General features: G+C 34.3%; 1 protein-coding gene across 1 annotated transcript; it reads left to right on the top strand.

Moving 5' to 3' along the window:
- The first annotated feature begins 11,373 nt into the window (after positions 1–11,373).
- LOC133815332 (uncharacterized) lies at positions 11,374–14,765 on the top strand. Its single transcript, XM_062248187.1, has 5 exons — positions 11,374–11,698; positions 11,830–12,058; positions 12,206–13,183; positions 13,456–14,638; positions 14,736–14,765. The coding sequence occupies exons 1-5, from the start codon at positions 11,374–11,376 to the stop codon at positions 14,763–14,765; spliced, it is 2,745 nt and encodes a 914-aa protein (XP_062104171.1).
- Positions 14,766–18,076: the final 3,311 nt, after the last annotated feature.

Below are 18,076 nucleotides of genomic sequence, written 5' to 3'. Positions count from 1 at the left end.
ATATGATGTGAAATGCATGCATGTGAGTCCATATCTCTTTATACAGGGGTGTGATGGTAATTTGGCCCGTTGAGGGTAAATTGAATATTTATTCGCATGTTGGTGATATAATTTGAGACCACATTATGATGTGGGTTTGTTCGAGCCATTTGGCATGAGACGGTCAAGGAATGCTAATTATCGGTTTGGTCATAACGGGCTTAAGCTCGGGGCTCGGGGTGAGTCTCGGGGTGTTTTAATGATTAGAGTGTTACCGGGGATTAAAGGGTAACGGGATGTGGATTATTGGTGTTTGAGGATGTTGAGATTAGCGGGAATTTGGAAGCGTTAATTATGATTAACGGTATAGGTGGAAAGTACCAAAATTGCCCTTGGGTTGGCTTTAGAGATTTTTAAAGATCTAGGGGTATTTTAGTCTTTTGGCTTGGATATATGTTAAGCTTGGAAGGCTGTGGATAAAACAGAGTAAAAACAGAAGCTTTTCTTTCTCTTCCCGTACCTTCTTATTGCTTCTTCTTCCTTGTGAGTTTTGTGAATTTGTTGAAGGTTTGAGCTTGGGAGCTAAGCCTTGGTACTTTGGGAGAGTGTTCCATTGTGGAAGAGCACCATAACCTGAACTTGAGGTAAGTTTTAAGCCCTTAGTTTCCATGTTTGCTCTGTTTTCGTTTTAGGAATTCAGCTTTAGAATTTGATGTGGGAAGTGAGGATTAAAGGGAGTTTTCATGTTGTTTTTTTATTGGGGTTTGATGAGGGTGAGCTATGGGTGTTATTTGGGGGTTTAATTGTGTGTTTGGAAGAAGTTTAGAGAGGGTTTGTAGGGCTGGTTTGAGAGGAAAGAGCTCAGGGAAGAAAACTGGTTCGTGTGGCTGACTTAGCCATTCTGGGCTGAGCGCCGCGGCGCAGCAGGGGAGCGCCGCGGCCCTTGGCGTCTGGCAGGGGAGGCCCCTTCTGGCTGAAGGGCGCGCCGCGGCGCAGCAGGGGAGGGCCGCGGCCCTTAAGGTCAATTTAGCCAAAAAGGTGTTTTTAGCATGGGGATTCAAACCTAAGGTCTCGGAATTGAACCTACTACCCGGTTGAGTAGTGTTTAAGGTCCCGGAGGTTAGGTTTTGGTTTGGGAACTTTTTATTATTCATTTTATTGATGGAACCCCATAATTTGGTTATGACCAGGTAACCGCTAAGGGACCAAAAGGTCGCTCGTTCTCAGGGTCACTCTTTTATTTGTTCTTGCTCGAACTGGAGGTAAGAAAACTGCACCCCAAGTGTGACATGCATGGTTATATGTAAGGCATGTTGATTGTGTAATATGGACACGGATTGAATATGGATGCTTAGCGTATGTTGTTCGCTTGTGCATAGCACTGACTAATTAGTCAGGTTTGGCAAAGGTGCTAGTATCAGCTGTGAAGCTGTGACTGATTAGTCAAGTTCGGCGGTGATATTGGGCACTGGTCACTTAGCGCTGACTTATTAGTCAAGGATGGACTTAGCGTGGTTCACGCAAGCCAATAGAGATTAGATCTAATCGACTACTAGCATTGAATGACTCAAGGAGCATTAATGCCTGACCGACCTTGAGGGTCGATGAACAAACAGAGCTTGGAGGCTAGTGACTTACCTAACAGCCACTCTCCCGCTAGAAAAGAGAGCTTGGAGGCTAGTGGCTTACTTAACAGCCACTCTCCCGCTAAATTCATGTGATGTTCATTTGCTTGTTGAAAGCTTTATGTTCAGTATGATTATAATGATAATCATTTGATAATGTTATGTTTTCTTGCTGGGCCTTGGCTCATGGGTGCTATGTGGTGCAGGTAAAGGGAAAGAAAAGCTCACCTAGCCTTCAGTGGAGAGCTGATGTGGTGGTGTGTACATATGCGGCCGCCTGACCGCCACAGTCATGGTGTTCTCAGAGGAACTAGGGGGTTTACCCTATTTTTTCCGCTTAGGTCGGCGGGATTGTAAATTTAAAACTGTAATGACCATTTTGTACTGAGAACCACTTGTAAATGTTTTTTTTAGCTCTGCAGAGCAGTTTGTAATAAAATCTCCATTTCCTTTTTATTGGTTTTACACCTTAACCTATTAATTACACTTAGAGCACGTTTTTGACCAAAGGACTCGGGTAACGAGTCAAATTTCCGGTCCACCATTCACCGTAACTGTTCTGGGGTAGCCAGGGCATTACACCCGTCCCCGGTCTTCAGCTCGTTAACATATCTCTTTTGGGCATTTCTGCCCGTTCCTGCGGGGTGAGGCCCTCCCGAGATGGTTATCACATCCTCTCCATCAATCGGCGGGGGCCTATCCTCTTCCCGAGTTTGGGAATTATTGTTTGGTGCGGGCTACGATGCGGCAACTCTCTGGTTCGCGGTCGCCTGATTAGTACTCTGGTTCTTGACATATTGTCTAAAGTAACCTCTCGAGATCAATCCTTCGATCTCGTCTTTCAGCTGTCAACATTCATCGGTAGTATGCCCGGTGTCTCTGTGAAATCGGCAATACTTGCTTGAATCCCTCTTGGACTTTTGATTTCTCATTGGGTCCGGACGCCTAAAGGGGACCTGGTTTTCATTAGCCAGGTATATGTTCTCTCGAGACTCGTTGAGCTCGGTGTACACTCTATACACGGAGAAATATCTCTCCCCCTTCTTTTTCTTTCCTCCTTCGGCCTCGGGGTTACTTCCTTCGTTCTTTTTTCTCTTGGAAGGGTTTTCCACAGTAGGATTTGAAGCTACTGGGTCCGTCGAGGTTGAGGCGGAGTTTATATCGTTGTAGTTTCGGGCTGGGAAGTCACATTAAGTGTCGACCTCGCTTCCTCTACATTGACAAACTTCTGCGCTCGTCTATTAAACTCGGTTAGGGACCTCACGGGTTTTCTTTGCATATCTTCCCAGAGGGCACTTCCTGGCATTACTCCGGCCTGGACAGCCATTAAGTGTCCACTGTCATCCACATTCCGAGCTCGGGAAACTTTTAAGTTAAACCTTGTAAGGTAACTTTTTAATGTTTCGCCTGGTTGTTGCCGAACATTAGTTAGGGTTGACGCCTCAGGTTGAACCCCCATCATGGCTTTGAACTGCTTTTTGAAGTCTTTAGACAGCTGCTCCCAAGAGGTTATTGAATGTCTCTTATATTTTTCGAACCAGCTTTTAGCTGGTCCTGTCAATGATGCTGGAAATAACATGCATCTGAGCTCGTAACCCACGTTACTGGCTCTCATTATGGTGTTGAACGTACTCAGATGACTGTATGGGTCGGTCTTTCCCTCGAACGTCAGGTCGTGAGGGATCCGAAACCCTTGTGGAAATGGAGTGTTGGAAATATGGGGAGCAAACGGTTCAAGCTCCTCATCAGAATCTTCATATCGATCATGCTCTTGCTCGTTTTTCAAAAGCCTGAATGCCTTTTCCAACTGATCGATTCTCTCTTGGACTGGGTCGGCGAGAGGCAAAGTTTGGAATCGGTTGTCGTCGATCACAATTCCAGGCTCGCGTCTCCATAAAGGATCTTTACGCCTATTCAAGCGATCCCTCAGGTCCGAATTTATCGGGTCAACATCACCCCGACTCTGATTCAGGTGTTCTCGCAGGTCGGGGCGATTTCTGCAGTTTCCAGTATTCTTACGACCTCGGTCATGCTTGCTGACCGACCTGGTGTCTCCAGAATCATCGCTAGTAAAACTCGTCGCATAGTTATTTCGAGATGGATTTCTTCCATGCTGCCTCATCTTCGCCGTGCGAGACTGGGATGTTTGACTTCTTTCTGATGGGGCACCTCTCCGTTCCTAGAAAGCTTCCCCGTTTCCTTGTCTCTCTCCCGCACGCCTTTCTCCCTGATCTCAAACTGGTTGAGCATTCCTGCGAGGGGGCGAAGGATATCTTATTGGTGATGGAGGGAACCATATGGGCGACGGTGGCTGCCACCCATTTCGCGGCCTAGACGGTCCGGAGTTTGCCCGAGATGGGTTGGTTGCGTGTGGTGCATTCCCAGGGGCTTGAGTCCGAGCCTCTGTAGGGGCTCGGTTGTTCTCAGTTCCCCCAGGTGCTTCCACAGGTGGATTAATCGGACCCCTAGCCCGAGTACTTCTTTGGGGCCTAGGAGGAGCGGATGGCTCTGCTGGTGCCGGCGGTTGTGCCGGGGCCCTAGCTCGAGCATTTCTTGGGGCAGCATTTTTCCGTGGACGCCCATGGGGCCTACGGGGAGGAATGTGCACATCCCTAGGAGGAGGAGCTTGGTTTTCACGCGGAGGCGGGGGCTGAGCCACCTGCGCCTCCGCGGCTATCCTAGCTAACTCCTCGTTCTGCTTGTTGGCCTCTGCAAACTGCTGTTTCAGTTGCCGGTTCTCGAGTTCCACAATAGGAACATATCGCTCAGGATTGTAGTACATATCCTCATCTCTTGGTGGAGGAGGTGGTGCCCTAGAATCGGAAGATCCACTCCTTTCTTCGACATCTGGGTTTTCCATCGGCTGTTTCCCAGGACGTCTTGGGTAATTCTCTTCAGGTGTATTCTGATTATTAGTGGCCATGACTTTTTCAGGAATGAATGCTTAAGGCTCTCAATGAAAGCACCAAACTGTTGATGCCGTTTTTCGTCAACAGTGAAAGAAAAGCACGTAAAAAATAATCAGTAATAGCCAATAAACATATGATAATACACACACGATTTTTTACGTGGTTCAGCAGTTAAATCTGCCTAGTCCACGAGTCTTTGTTATTAAATTCAAGATGATCTTTGAAGATTCTTCAAGGATGAATTCTTCAGAGTTTTCTCTCAAGATCACCAAAATTCAGTCCTTTATAATGGTGTGTGACCTCTCTATTTATAGAGAAGATTTCAGAATACTATCCCACATATTTCGGGTAGTTACTCTATATTTGCAAATAAATTAAATGGCATTAAATGCCTGCAATCCGATATAAAAGGAAACGTCCCTTGAAGACCAGGGGGCGTATAACTGATCAAATAATATCCCTTGATTGTAGGGGATTTACAGTAATAAATGTAGAGCGCGTCTCTTATAGATCACTCATTAGGATATTCAAAGTTATTATCCTATATCACCAGGTTTCCTATTGACTTTCGAACTATAACATCTCCCGAGGCCACATGACTTCGAGCTCGTATGCGCGTCAGGCTCGGAGCCCCTGATCCGAGGTCATCCCAGAGAACAAATGCACCTCGGGGCCTACCCTTCGAGCTCGTGAGGATTTCGAGGCTACCATCTTCGAAGTCGTCTCTGCTTCGCGGGCTCATTGTTTAGATTTCGAACATATTCCAGACCTTACGAGTTCATTCATTATGAATCCAGCTTTCGAGGTCACAATCCTCATGGCTCGAAATCTGGGTATAACATACCTGATATTATTATGGTATAACCATATGTTCATTTTATTCATTTTTTTACCATTTAATTATTATATAAATTAATAATATTATATATAAATATCTCTTCATGATTTTATATATATTCTAAACCTTTTTTATAATTCTCATATTTTCTTTTATTATAATTTTTTTTCTCTTCTTCTCTCTAAGTTCAGGCACCTATCCAGTGAGGATTCTTTATATAATGTAATTTTTATATTTTCATCTACTCTAATTTCTTTTAAACATAATGCCAAAGTCCTTTTTATGCATTATTTACTAGAGTTTATATATATTTGTAGCAAAGCAACAAGCCTCAAATCTCAAAGCCTCTTTCATTCTTCTTTTCTTCTTCTGAAAGTTATTTCAAGGTATTATTTACTGGCTATTACTTCAAATGCTCTCTTCTTCACTCCTTCTCTTCTTTTTAATTTTACAAAATTATAATAATTTTTTTTTCAATTATTATTACTATTGTTTTTTTTACATATTGTCACTTTTAATTTGCGTAACCAGTTTTCCAAATAAACTATTTTCATGTTATTTAATTATGATACAATCTTCTTATGATAGTTCCAATTTTAGCAATCAACATAGTAGTATGAAGAGAAAACAACAAATTTCACATTCTTCAGGTACTAACAAGATATTGTACAAATTACTATTATTGTATGCTTAAATATAATCTTTATAATTAGCTAGATTGAGAAAATATTTCATCAAATTTCGTAATATGCATTAAAAAAATTTGTAGCATTTATTAATTCTCACTTGTATAGCATTTATCAAACAAAAAGATTATAATACTACCAACCTTATATATGTATATATATATATTCAATAATATTACTTACCTTAATAATATTAATATTAGCTATACTATAAATACATTAATTTAATTATTATTATACATATTAATTACTAGAAAAATATAACCACTCTACAATCTCTTCAAAGCACTAATTCTATTTTCTCCATTGATCTAATTTTTTAATTCATTTACAAAATCCATTATCTATTTTTTTTAATTTTCAAATTCATATACATTATCTCTATACAATTTCTTCAAAACACTTTGTTGATTGCGTTTTTAGCCAACGACGTGAGAACGTCAAATACGACAAGCCTTCAAGAGAAATAAAAACGACACAGACGGTTTAAACAAGAAAAGTAAATAACACAGGAGATTTTTATAGTGGTTCAGCCCCGATTGTCGGTAATAGCCTAATCCACTTAGAGTTGTGATTTATAGATCCGTACTCAAGATCAGATGGACTGAACCAACTGAGTTTCTTCAGTACAGATTGCAAAAATACAAGAATTCTCTCTTATTTCAGCATTTTCTCTCTCTAGAATACTCAGACCAAATTTTCTCTCTCTAGAAAGAAGAAGCAGAAGAAGCCATTCTCTCATCCCCTAAACCCTCTATTTATAGGCCTGGGATACTCAACTGATATCCCCTTTAGATAGGGATATTTTATTATTAATCTTATATTTAAATTACAAAAATATATAAAATACAACAGATTCCTCAATTTGAGTGAGGAATGAGAGATTCCCGGGTGCTTAGACCAATTCTTGCTAAAGTCGTTCCGGGGATTTTGACGTAGTCTCACATGCATGTCGATTACTCCTTCAAGCTTTCTTTGGAACAAGGTGATATATGCTTGGCTCTCCTCAGACCAAGGTGGTCCGAGCCAAGCACCTCTTGCCTTCTCCTCGGACCAAAGTGGTCCGAGGCACTTTCCTCTTGCTTCTCACCTCGGACAAGTCCGAGCATACCTCCTCCAATCAAGGTCCGATCGGACCTTGTGGCCTTCTCCTCGAACCAAGGTGATCCGAGGCATCCTCATTGGCATCTCTCCTCGGACAAGTCCGAGGCACTTCACTTGGCATCTTATCCTTGTGGTCTCCTAGGATCACTCTCTTGGGGTCTCCTAGGACCACATCCTCCTTGGGGTCTCCTAGGACTACTTTCTTGAGTTCTCCTCGGACCTCATCCTTGGGGTCTCCTAGGATCACTCTCTTGGGGTCTCCTAGGACCACATCCTCCTTGGGGTCTCCTAGGACCACTTTCTTGAGTTCTCCTCGATGCACCCTCCTTAGCTCTCCTAGGATGCACTCCCCTTAGCTCTCCTAGAATGCACTCTCCTTAGCTCTCCTAGGATGCACTCCCCTTAGCTCTCCTAGAATGCACTCTCCTTAGCTCTCCTAGGAGGCACTCTCCTTAGCTCTCCTAGGAAGCACTCTCCTTAGCCTCCTAGGATGCATTCTCCTTAGCCTCCTAGGACCAAGGTGCACTTGTCTTGGTTATGACATCTTTCAAGCAGTCCAAATTCTTCGTCTGTCTACCAGGTCACTTTATCACAACTTTGAGGAGTCAATGTATTTATTGACTATTTAATGTGTCTTTTACGGACCATGTACTGCCATTTTTCACCTCTATTATATTGATCTCCAATTTTTGGGTATAACACACTTATTTAATTTTCTCCATTAATCTAATTTTTTAATTCATTTACAAAATCTATTATCTTTTTTATTTAATTTTTAAATTCATATACATTATCTTTGATTTTAACACCTAATAAACTTACAAAAATTTAAATAAGATAATAAACTTACACAAATTTAAATAAGATAATAAACTTAATAGTTTTGAGTTTTTATTATTAACAAAAAATAGTAGTAGCTATACTAATTTAATTATTATTATTATTATTATTAATTACTAGAAAAGTATAACTGTGCCGCCTAGCACAATTTTTTAAATATAAAATATATATTTTTAAATAATGAGTTATTTTGTAACATATATCTAGCTAGCTATAACATAACTAATTATATAAAGTAGTTATTATTATATAATAATTATATAATGTTGTTATAACGTAAATAATTATATTGTTTTTAAATATAATATATGTTGGTTATTATTATATAACGTAGTTAGCTAAGATTTTTCCTTTAGTTTAAATAATTGAATTTTACTTTATTATTTTAAATAATTGATTTTCACTTTAGTTTTCTGCTTAGCTAGATATATGTTAAAAAATAAATAACGTGGTTACACATTGATTTTTTTTATTAATATATGTTAAAAAATTAGAAAAATCTATAAATTAGATTATCAGTTACACTTTGATTTTTTTTTTATATAAATTAGTTTCGGTGGCAAAAACTAAGCATTATTTATCATAAATATCTTAAATATGAAGTACATGATATTATTATGGTGTAACCATATGTTGATTTTTTTACCATTTAATTATTATATAAATTAATAATATTATATATAAATATCTCTTCATGATTTTATATATATATTCTAAACCTTCTTTATAACTATCATATTTTCATCTACTCTAATTTATTTTAAACATAATGCCCAAGTCCTTTTTATGCATTATTTATTAGAGTTTACATATATTTATAGCAAAGCAACAAGCCTCAAATCTCAAAGCCTCATTCATTCTTATTTTCTTCTTCTGAAAGTTCTTTCAAGGTATTATTTACTAGCTATTACTTCAAACACTCTCTTCTTCACTCCTTCTCTTCTTTTTAATTTTACAAAATTATAATAATTTTTTTTTCAATTATTATTACTACTGTTGTTTTTACATATTGTCACTTTTAATTTGCGTAACCAGTTTTCCAAATGAACTATTTTCATGTTATTTAATTATGATACAATCTACTTAGAATAGTTCCAATTTTAGCAATCAACACAGTAGTATGAAGAGAAAACAACAAAGTTCACATTCTTCAGGTACTAATTAGATATTGTACAAATTACTATTATTGTCTGCTTAAATATAATCTTTATAATTAGCTAGATTGAGAAAATATTTCACTTTTCACCGATTTTCTATTTTTTTTTTTTGTGAGGGAACAGAGTACATGGAATTGATTTATGCCATTATAAAAGATTGTGGTCACTTAAGCAATGTTCTACAACAAATTCCTTTATTGTAATCTCAATTTTCATCTTTAGCTCGACAAGAAAGGATTCAAAAAATAAAACTCAAGAGATATGCCTTAAATGTCCAGTATCATACAATAGATGATATCATTCAAAAAACTATATGCAAACACGCAAGGTTGAAGCAAAAAATTCAAATTATCCAAGATAAATACAAACATGATTTAAATAAGAGAATCATCTTGACCCTTCAAATTGTCAAATTTTTCATAAAATTTATGAAGTTGGACAACATTAGAAGTGACACTGGATTGCTTCAATCAAACTGTAAGTTATTCTCCATAATAATTTTTTTATTCCTACTTACAATAAAACAAGATATTATCTTTATTATAAATATAAACAAATTTTAAATGTATATTAATACATGTTTGTAATATGTTTCAGATGGAAATCTCCTCCAATCACATGGTACAACTACAAATGAAAATAATAAATCGTTATATAATGATCAAAACAATAAAAAAAAATAAAGGAAAACACATACTTCATACAGGTACATTAATATTTACTTTTCTTGAGTTTTGTTAGTTATTATTAATGCTTCTAAGATTAGAAATTATTAAACTATTCTTTGTTTTTGGAATTATAAAATTATGCAGTTCAACATGGACCAGTAAAAAGAGTGTGCTTCACTTTCAATGAAAACATACATGAGTCCACATACTTCTCACTAGATGGTGCAAGCTCAAATAATGGTACTCTTTACATAAAACTACATGTAGAATTAATGATAATATTAGCATATTTATGTAACATATGTTTTATTGGTAATATAGTTATAATTCGGTCCAATGATGAGGACGCAAACGAAGAAATTAAAAAGCTCAAACAACAAGTTACCGTTCATGGACTTAATCTTGTCCAGTTCGAGGATAAAATAGGTATTATAATACTTTTCTTACCATATTCACTTGGACGAAATTACATCCTTTATTTGTTAATATATTATTATTTGTTCAATTGACAACTCATTATACAACACCTTGGAATTTTGGAATCCCTTTATACACATGCCAATATTGTGGTGCCATTTTATGGTATGAGGAATGGACAAAGAAAACACAAAAGGTCTCACATCCCAAATTCACATTTTGTTGTATGGAAGGACGTGTGCATATACCATTATTGAAAGAAGCACCCCCTTTACTTAAATTTCTCTTAGGACCAAAATCTGGACAAAAAGGGTTTAAATTTTGAAAAAATATAAGAGTTTATAACTCCATGTTTGCATTCACATCAATGGGTGGCCGAGTTGATACGTCTATCAATCAATCAGCAGGTCCTTATACTTTTCGGATGAGTGGTCAGAATTATCATCACATTGGTTCTTTGTTGCCAGAAGTTGGGAAAAAACCACATTTTGCTCAACTATATATATATGACACTGAAAATGAGATAGGAAACCGAATGGATACACTACTAAGACATGGGAGGAAGACAGAGATTGAACACGAAATTGTTCATAAATTATCTCAAATGTTGGATCAGCATAATAATTTGGTCAAATCCTTTAGAATGGCAAGGGATAGATTCAAAGCACAACCAGAATCTACGTTTCGTTTACGCCTCCTAAGTAGCAGGACAACAGATGGTCGTCAATACAATATGCCAACATCATCTGAAGTAGCAGGCTTAATAGTTGGTGATTTTAGTGAAGCGAACTTCGAACGTGACGTTATTGTGGAGCACCGAACTAAAGGAATTCAGAGAATCACAGATCTGCATCCAAGTTTCATGTCTATGACGTACCCATTAATACACCCTTATGGTGAAGATGGATATAGACTTGGCATATCTTTGAGAGACGTAACTGAAAGCTCTTTTAAAAGGCAAAAGTTGACAATGAGGCAACATTATTGCTTTAGGTTGCAGCAAAGATTAAATGAGGGTCATACTCTTCTTCGATCTGGTAGACTACTGCAACAATATATAGTTGATTCTTACATGGCAATTGAAGAAGAAAGATTTCGTTGGATATGAAATAACAAAAAAAAACTCAGATCAGACCTTTTTTCTGGTTTAATGGACGCTATTCATCGCGGTGATTCAAATTGCTCAAAAGTGGGGAAATCAATTATTTTGCCTTCGTCACAGACTGGGGGACCACGATATAGAGTACAAAATTATCAAGATGCTATGGCAATTTGTAAATGGGCAGGATATCCTGATTTATTTCTTACTTTCACTTGCAACCCAAAGTGGCCAGAAATAAATGATATGATCCATTTAATAGGCCAAAAAGATGATAACAATCGGGTCGATATCATATGCAGAGTATTTGAGATAAAGCTATTCCAACTAATGCACGATCTGAAAAAAGAACAACCGTTTGGAAAGATAATCGCATGTAAGTTTATTTCACATTTGTATCCACAACGAACTCAACTCAATTGTTTATAAAAAATGTTTTTACCAACAATAATTTCACAATTCCCACCAAAATTTCTAAATTTTAAGTTTTTATCTATGTTGTCGCAGGTATATACACAATTGAGTTCCAAAAAAGAGGACTGCCTCATGCACACATACTACTTTTCTTGCATTCGACATTGAAAAATCCTTCAGCAGACCATATTGATAATATAATAAGCGCGGAAATCCCGGACTTAAATGTTGATCCTGATGGTTATAATGCCGTCAATAAATTTATGATTCATGGACCTTGTGGAAAACTTAATTCAAACTCTCCATGTATGATGCACGATAGGTGCGCAAAACATTTTCCAAAAAAATTCAATGATCAAACGACCATCGACACAGATGGCTTTCCAGTCTACAAAAGGAGAAATACAGGTATTCATGTCGAAAAGAAAGGTGTCCTTTTAGATAATCGATAAGTAGTCCCTTATCACAGGAATTTGGTTGTCAAATTTGATGCACATATTAATGTCGAGGTTTGCAAATACTCTAGATCAGTCAAGTACCTTTTCAAATATGTTCATAAAGGGTCTGACAGAACTACTGCAACAATGGAATCTATTGACACTGCCAAAGAAATAGATGAGATAAAAACATATTTGGATTGCAGATATATCTCAGCAACTGAAGCTTGCTGGAGAATATTCCAATTTGACATACATTACAGACAACCAGCAGTTGAAAGATTACCATTCCATTTACCTGGAGAGCACACAGTAATATTCGAAGAAAACAAATGTGTTGAAAATGTTGTTTGCATACCTGGAATAGAAAAAACAAAGTTCACTCAATGGTTGGAGGCAAACAAGAATTATGATGATGAACGAGAGCTAACTTATTCGGATTTCCCTATAAGTTGGGTTTGGAATTCAAAGGAGAAAACATGGACTAGGAGGAAAAATGGATTGGCAATTGGAAGAATTTACTTCGCGCATCCTTCGACTGGAGAACGCTTCTATTTGAGAATGTTGTTAAATTTTGTCAAAGGGAGCACTTCTTATGAAAGTATTAGAACAATAAATGGGGTGACATATCCTAATTTTAAAAGCGCATGCTATGCTTTGGGATTGTTAGACGATGAGAAAGAGTGGATAAATTGCTTGACTGAAGCTGCAATATGGGCAACTGGAAAAGAATTAAGACATATTTTCGTCACGATACTCATTCACTGTCAGGTTTCTGATGCATCACAACTTTGGAAATCTAATTATATTGCATTGTCAGAAGACATAACTTCATTGCAAAGGAAGAGATTTAGAATGAATGATCTTAAGTTAGCTGAACAACAAGTTGAAGCATACACATTGTTCAAGATTGAAAGTATCATGCTGAAGATGGGAAAAAGTTTGAAAGATATAGATGGAATGCCCCTGCCTAATCCATCTTTGATAAGAGACTATAGGGTAATAGATTGGTTAATGAAGAGCTTGATTATGACCGAGATCAATTAAAGATATTGCATGAGAAATCAGTTGCTGCTCTAAATCCTTGCCAAAAATCAGCTTATAAAGCAATAGTACATTCAGTAGAGAATGAACAAGGCAATTTATTTTTTATCAATGGACATGGTGGTACTAGTAAAACATTTTTATGGAATACAATAACTGCAAAGCTCAGATCACAATAAAAAATAGTCTTGCCTGTAGCAACTTCAGGCATAGCTGCTTTGTTATTGCCTAATGGTAGGACAGCTCATTCACGATTTCATATTCCCTTGAATGTTACAGCAGAGTCGACTTGTGAAATTCGACAAGGTACCCTACTAGCTGGACTTCTTGTGAAAACTTCTTTGATCATTTGGGATGAAGCACCTATGGCAAATAAGTTCTGCTTTGAAGCTTTGGATAAGACCTTAAGAGATATTCTAAGAACAAGGTTTGAAAATAGCTCTAACAAACCTTTTGGAGGACTTACAATAATGTGTGGTGGTGATTTCCGACAAATATTACTAGTTGTCCCAAAAGGTACAAGAGCTGGTATTGTTGATGCTTCTCTTAACTCATCATATTTGTGGCCATTTTTCAAAATATATGAGCTCAACAAAAATATGAGGCTATATAATGGAAGCTTGACTGGTTTTGAGGCTGCTAAAATAGCTTCTTTTGACAAATGGATGTTGCAGATTAGAGATGGTTCATTATATGATGACATTGATAGACAATTAATTAAGCTTCCTTCTGATATCGCCCTAAATCCATCTCAAGATCCAATGAAATCCATAATTAAAGTTATCTACCCATCACTTTTACAAAAGTACAACGATCCTACATATTTGACAGAAAGAGCAATATTAACACCAAAAAATGAAATGGTCTATGAACTAAATGAGATGATTATGAATATTATACCAGGTGAAGGGAGTACATATTTTAGCTCAGACAGTATATGCAAAGCAAGTGTAAAGACAAATGATGGAGATCTTTTGTATCCAGCTGAATTTTTGCATGGTTTGAAATTTAATGGCATCCCTAATCATGAGATGCGACTTAAGGAAGGTGCTCCTGTAATGCTCCTTAGAAATCTAAATCAAACAGAAGGCCTATGCAATGGCACAAGATTGATTATCAGGCATCTTGGTAAATGGTCCATTAGAGGCGACATAATTTCTGGAACAAATATTGGTGAAAATGTCACAATTCCAAGAATTATCATGTCTCCCAATGAATCAAGATGGCCATTCAAGCTTAATAAACGACAACTTCCCTTGGCACCATGTTTTGCCATGACAATCAACAAAAGCCAAGGACAATCTCTTAAACATGTTGGCTTGTACCTCCCTAAGCAAGTATTCACCCACGGTCAATTATATGTTGCTGTGTCCCGAGTTACCACAAGAGAAGGATTGATCATACTAAATGCTGATGATGAGGTAAGAGACCCAACCTTAATAAAAAAATATTGTTTACAAAGAAGTATTTCAAAATACCCACTCATAGAAAATCTATTTATTCTAGAAAATGATACAGTCTCCTTATTCATGTCCTTCAAATTCTTAGCTTATAAGGTATACATTTTACTGGTTTTAATAAAATAAATTCTCCATTCTTGCTATTGTACATAGTTCACTTCTATCTTTAGTAATATATATATATTTTGAAGCTACATGTGTTTATATTATTGTAAATTACAATATCAACTTCATTACACAAACATAGTAGTAAAAAAAATATGAGTATTAACTAATTTCAATATTATTCCTTACCTTATTTGTTTCACAACTCATCTAATCAAAATAATACTACATATGATTTTTTTTCCCCAAATCGTGAATTACATTAACTCTTTTATTTATTTACTAAATATAATATTTATTGTTAGTCTAAAATGAATCAACAAATATGTATATATATATATAAATGATTCTCAAACATCAAAAGATCATGATTCATACTATGTTACTCATTTAGTGAAAATGTTAACAACTCCTTAAGTTATAAATTCTAAATATATATATATTTATATATATAAAAAACTTAAATTTTTTACAAAAAAAAACCAAAATCTTATTTTCCAAAAAATAATTATAATACTAATTATTATAAACACCGCGCGAGGCGCGGTTATATTGCCTAGTTATATATAAATTTTGGTATAACACTTAAGGATGGTTTGCTACGACGAGTTTATAATTTTCATATTAATGGGAAAGTTGAATAATGTAATTTGATAATATGGAAACTTACATCACTGTGTTTGATTGTGCATATGAATATGTCAATTTTTCATATTTTCATAAAATTAATATAATAATATATTTTATCAAAATAATAAATAATATAATTATAAATTGCAAATGGCATTTTAAAAAATTACTAAAATTTTTCTTAGATTATAATTTATAAATAATTTTACTTATAAAATTTTTTTTTAACATAATTAAAAAATCTAATTATTAAATAGTGGAATCAAATATAATTTTTAAAAATACTCTTATTTTATTTTTAATAATATTTCAATTGCTATTTTAAACTAAAGTAATGATATAAAAGCTTCACATATCAATTTCTTGAAATAAACTAACATTATTTATCATTTTATAGTTTGATATATGTATATTTGTTTTTTATATTATAAGCTTCAAAAATAAAATAAGTCATTAACTAAAAAAATTTATTAGTTTAAGATCTTCTTTTAAATAATAATAATTATTTTGAAATGTTTTACATTCTTAAGTATTTGAAAACTATTTGTCATGTGAGTTTCAATTGAACCCGGAATCAAAAAAAGTGAAAACTCATGGAGTATAGTTTCTCAGGTTATAAAAATTCAAACTCATACCAAATATAGGAAAGTATTCAAATTCTCATTTTCGTCTCCAGATTCATGCATATCAAACGATCCCTTAGTATGTATTTATATTTTGAGTGTTGTTATTTGCACCAAGGTATTTAACAATACATGAGGTGATACCTTATAGTTGATTAACGATACCTCATAATACTTATTAAATTTAAATATGTGAAATCTGATATTAGATTGCATCAATAACAATATGACACCAAAAATGTCCCTTAGCAATTCTCCTATATTTTATTTTAGTTCCTCTCTTATGTCCGATACTATTTGTTACAAAAAAAAAATTATTTTTTGCCGTATAAACAAATTATTAAGTCAATGTAGTTTGTAGTCAAATATTTATATATAAACTAATTTACTTTAGGCATCGCTAATTAGCATGCAAACTAGATATTTTAATAGGAATTATACAAAACTAAAATCTACTGAAAATGAAATATAAAAAGAACTGTACACACATTCGTCATATACATTTCATTTTCCAAGGATAGAACGTTGAAAAATGAGTTGAATAATGATATCTTTATATATTGAGTGGGGTCAAAATTTATCCAATTTGAATCAATTTATACTATTTAATCTAATTCGATCGGCAAAATGTAAATATTTGTATTTTTAAGAATTTACATTTTGAAATTTGCACGTATAAAAATCAGAAATACATGTGCTTTAATTATATATTTAAATATTAGGACAATGTTTACAAAAAATTATTTTCTTTTCCCGTGTTTGGTAAGGAGGAAAACTGTGTGGAAAGAAAATTTTGGAGAGAAAAGTGAGGGGAAGAGAAAAAAAATATATGTATTTAATAGGAGAGAAAAGAAAATGAAAAGGAAGATTGAATGAAAAAAGTTGGGTGGGTCCCACTAAAATAATTTTTTCTCTAAATTGGAGAAAAAAATTAGTGGTAAACATTTTCAAACTAATGATAAGATTAAATTACTAATATACCCTTACTCATTTAATTTTTAAATAATAACAAAGAGTTATAAAAATAATTATAAAATAACCTAACTTTCTTTCTTCCTTCTATATCTAACAACTGTAGTGGAAAAAACTTTTTTTTCCATCTTAAAAGTTTTATTTCCTTCTTATTTTTTCATTCCATCCTAATTTCGTTCCTCTCTACTAAACATAGTGTTCGTGTTCAACTTTTTTCTTCATGGATTTTCATGCTAAACTTCTAAATCTACGTAGAGAAATTGTATTTTATTAAAGAAAAATTAGATGTTTATAGTTAACAAAAACAAAGAGGACAATGCTAGGGGCAATATTTACTTTGTTCTTGGTGACCCATATATATATCAAGAAAATAATAGTAGGTTACATGGAAAGGCAAAGGTCTCCAATCTCCATTAGCCGCCGGGTACACTAGTTATTAATAATTGCATATAAAAAGTAAAGATCGCACACGTGCTATTACAACAATTAGTGTGCTAAGTTATCATCACTTAATATTTATCAATTAATATTTATCAAACAAGTAAATGATAGCTAAAATATCTAATATTTTTTAAATATTATATTTTTATACTCAATTTTTTTAACAGTAAATATATTTAATGTTCTCAAAATATTATTATTTTATACCCAATTTTTTTCTCGGTAAATATACTTAATATTTTTAAAATGTTACACTTATATACTTATTTTTTAAAATTAATTTGAGAAATAATAAGAAAATGAAAGAAAAATATAGGATTTTAGTTATTTTTAAAATTTAAATTATTTTTACTTTCAAAATAATAAAAAAATAAGATTAGTAAAATTAATCAAAATAATTGAAACTTATATTTTTTTCTTTACTTTTTGTTAAAAAAAATACTTATATTTTAAATTGATGAAAATATTTAAGTTTTTAATTATTTTCAATCATTTTTATTAATTTTAATAAAACATTTATTAATGTTTAGTTTAAAATAGTTATTTTGAGAAAGAATAACAAAGAGAAAATAATTTAAAATTAAAAAAATAATTAAAATCATATATTTTTTCTTCACTTTCTTATTAT

This window comes from Humulus lupulus, chromosome 2 (genome assembly GCF_963169125.1).
Source record: "Humulus lupulus chromosome 2, drHumLupu1.1, whole genome shotgun sequence".
Classification (NCBI taxonomy): Eukaryota; Viridiplantae; Streptophyta; class Magnoliopsida; order Rosales; family Cannabaceae; genus Humulus; species Humulus lupulus.
Note: the sequence above shows the minus strand (reverse complement) of the source record. Positions and strands in the feature narration are given on the sequence as shown.